General features: G+C 36.2%; 1 protein-coding gene across 1 annotated transcript; it reads left to right on the top strand.

Moving 5' to 3' along the window:
• Positions 1-877: 877 nt before the first annotated feature.
• On the top strand, positions 878-1,471 carry LOC143633652 (transcription factor NAI1-like). Its single transcript, XM_077101909.1, has 2 exons — positions 878-1,276; positions 1,409-1,471. The coding sequence occupies exons 1-2, from the start codon at positions 878-880 to the stop codon at positions 1,469-1,471; spliced, it is 462 nt and encodes a 153-aa protein (XP_076958024.1).
• The last annotated feature ends 1,209 nt before the right edge of the window (positions 1,472-2,680 follow it).

Raw genomic sequence — 2,680 nt, 5'->3', positions numbered from 1 at the left:
CAAGACTGTTGCGGTTACCTCCAACACTTACACTATATCTTTTGGAGAAAAAAAACCCTAAAGATGACATTCTCCCTTCGGTTGTTTCACCCAGTATTGAAGTTTCTGGCACGGTAAATGTTCAGTCCATGTCCAGACATCCGGTTCAGGTTCAAGATCATGTGTTGGCTGAGAGGAAGAGAAGAGAAAAGTTAAACCAACACTTGATTTCTTTGTCTACCCTCCTTCCTAAGCTTAAAAATGTATTTCTTTGTTTCTTTCTGTAATGAATCATTGCATTCATTGTCTCTAATTACTGTTTTCATTGCGTTAGTAAGTGGTTTAGGAACGAGATTATAGGTGTCTTTTAGAACTTGTTCTTCTAGGCAGTTCGCTATCCCTATAAAGGTCACTTAACACGTTTTATGAATGGACCATGAGCTAAAGACTTGGTTATCATTGTGTTTTCTTCTAAAAGTATGGAGTTCACTTCACTTGCCACCCAAATGAACTTGCCGAGTTTGCTTTTAGGGGTAGGGAACTGTTTAGAAGTACAAAAACTTAAAAAAAACACCCATAGGTCCCGATTTGTGTCTAAACTACATATTACCTACTGGCACATAAAAATCTCTAAGAGCATTTCCGATGCATTCACTTTCAAACGCATTAAGGCGTAACGCAACGTAGCTGACACATTAGATTTGCATTCATCCTTCACATGCACCCATTTTCTCTTCGTTGCTACATCCATTTTCAAGTATCCCGTTTCTTAAAAAAATAATATATATTAAACGGGGATGTTCCATTTGACACCATCTTTGGCCCTGTTGGAGTTACTCTAATTACTAGTTAATCTAGATTCCAATGACCTAACTAGCTCGTATGCATCTTGTCTTAGATGGATAAGGCTTCTGTGTTGGAAGATGCAACAAATTACATAAGAGAGCTTCAAGACCGTGTAAAAGAACTTGAGGGATTGTCAGGCGTTAAGAGGAAGGATGTTAAAGAATGCATTATTGCATTGAAGAGATCTAGGACTAGCGTAGATGATGATGGCAACTCATGTTTGAATGAAACAAGCTCTGCAGATCGTTGTGGGGATGCCACTTGCAAATCATCCGCTGAGATCGAAGTGCGGATTTCTGGAAGCAGTGTGCTAGTGCGAATCCAGTCCCAGGAAAACTCCTCTGTGCTAGTGAAAGTGTTATGCAAGATGCAGGAACTTGGGCTATCCATAATCAGTAGCAGCAGCATGCCTTTTGCGTATACTACTACTCTTATAATGGTTGTTGCTCAGGTATGTATATATCCTTCACACTAGCATAAATATTTTGAACCAAATTTTGTTGTTTCTGAGATTACCACAGTCCACAAATAATATACTGAACCCATCTCTAAATGTTTGGTTCTTTTTTATTTATTTCTGCAGATGGGCGGCGACTTCTTTATAACAGCAGATGATCTCGTTAAGAACCTTCACCTAGCTATATGAAATTCAATTACATGAAACTACAAGTTCAAGATTTCGACTTTGATTTTATTTTATATAAAACCATCATACTTCTCAAAATCTATTGTATTTCTTAATTCTCATGGACGGTCTCATGAGATTTCATTGTATTTCTTTATTTGCAGTTTGGAGCTAAAGTACATATAGATGAGTAACTTGATTTAAGGCCGAAATCCTCATATTTAACTAATAAACCGCTAATCTATTTATCCAATGTGCATGTTCCAAGGAGCAATCCATTAACTTTTTCTTCCCGGTGCATCACGTACAATTCGTAGCTTTATATTAGTTTTACATCATATATAATCAATAGATAGTATAACGAAATAGGAAGTCGTGCCAAACTAATGTACCATTTCAAACTCGCTCGAAGTGTATTTTCCACAACTCTATAAGATGACACTGAATCTTTTAGATTATTATTCACAATATTATGATATATCGAGTCGGGAAGCAGTCTCTCTATTCCTAAATGGTAGAGGTAAATTCTAAAACTGGGTCTCACCGGAAGACCCTACCATAGCTTTGTTATTGGTGGGATATACTGAGTACGATGATGATGATGATGATGATGATGATGATGATGATGATCTATAAGATTACAAGTTTGACCTACTATATAAATCATATTTGATTTACAATATATATAACTGTATGCTTATATGCCCTAATTGTGATCGAAGCTTGAGGTTAACGAACGTTAAAAACTGGATCAGAAATCATCAAGCAGAAATCTTGGTCAGCAATTTAATGTCTGGATGGAACATGAAGAACTTGTATCCGACCACGTTAACAATGTTTATGGTTTGGAGCTTGTGGAAAGTGCAGAACGCATTGGTTCATGAAGGTAAGCTGTTTTGGTTATCGAATAATTTGGGAGAGGAAATCAAAATCCTAGGCTATACTTGGGTTAGAAATAGAGCCAAACTTCTTCACGTGTGTCGGGAGAAGTGGAAAAAAATAGTTATTGAGTTCTGTTTAGGCTGGGGTTTGTTTTGCTTGTGTTTCGTTGGTGATGGTTGTATTGGGGTTGTCTAGTTTCTTACAAGACTTCTGTGTTCTTAATAAAATTTGTTATTCTTTTAAAAAGAGTAAAAAAAAAAAACCACTGAGTTTAACAAAAACTGGAAATTGTATAAAATGTAACTATTTCAATTTTATGGGGACTAAAAACAAAATATGTTCTTTTCT

The sequence above is a fragment of the Bidens hawaiensis genome, unplaced genomic scaffold, assembly GCF_021521415.1.
Source record: "Bidens hawaiensis isolate Kalapana, Puna unplaced genomic scaffold, B.hawaiensis_p1.1 tig00006845_1, whole genome shotgun sequence".
NCBI classification, from domain to species: domain Eukaryota; kingdom Viridiplantae; phylum Streptophyta; class Magnoliopsida; order Asterales; family Asteraceae; genus Bidens; species Bidens hawaiensis.
Note: the sequence above shows the minus strand (reverse complement) of the source record. Positions and strands in the feature narration are given on the sequence as shown.

What these genes read in the sequence shown, in the direction of transcription:
- LOC143633652 (XM_077101909.1), top strand. Translation starts at nt 878, where the DNA reads ATGGATAAGGCTTCTGTGTTGGAAGATGCAACAAATTACATAAGAGAG. An exon ending in TTATAATGGTTGTTGCTCAG is followed by an intron (nt 1,277 to 1,408) that starts GTATGTATATAT and finishes TTATTTCTGCAG; the next exon opens with ATGGGCGGCGACTTCTTTAT.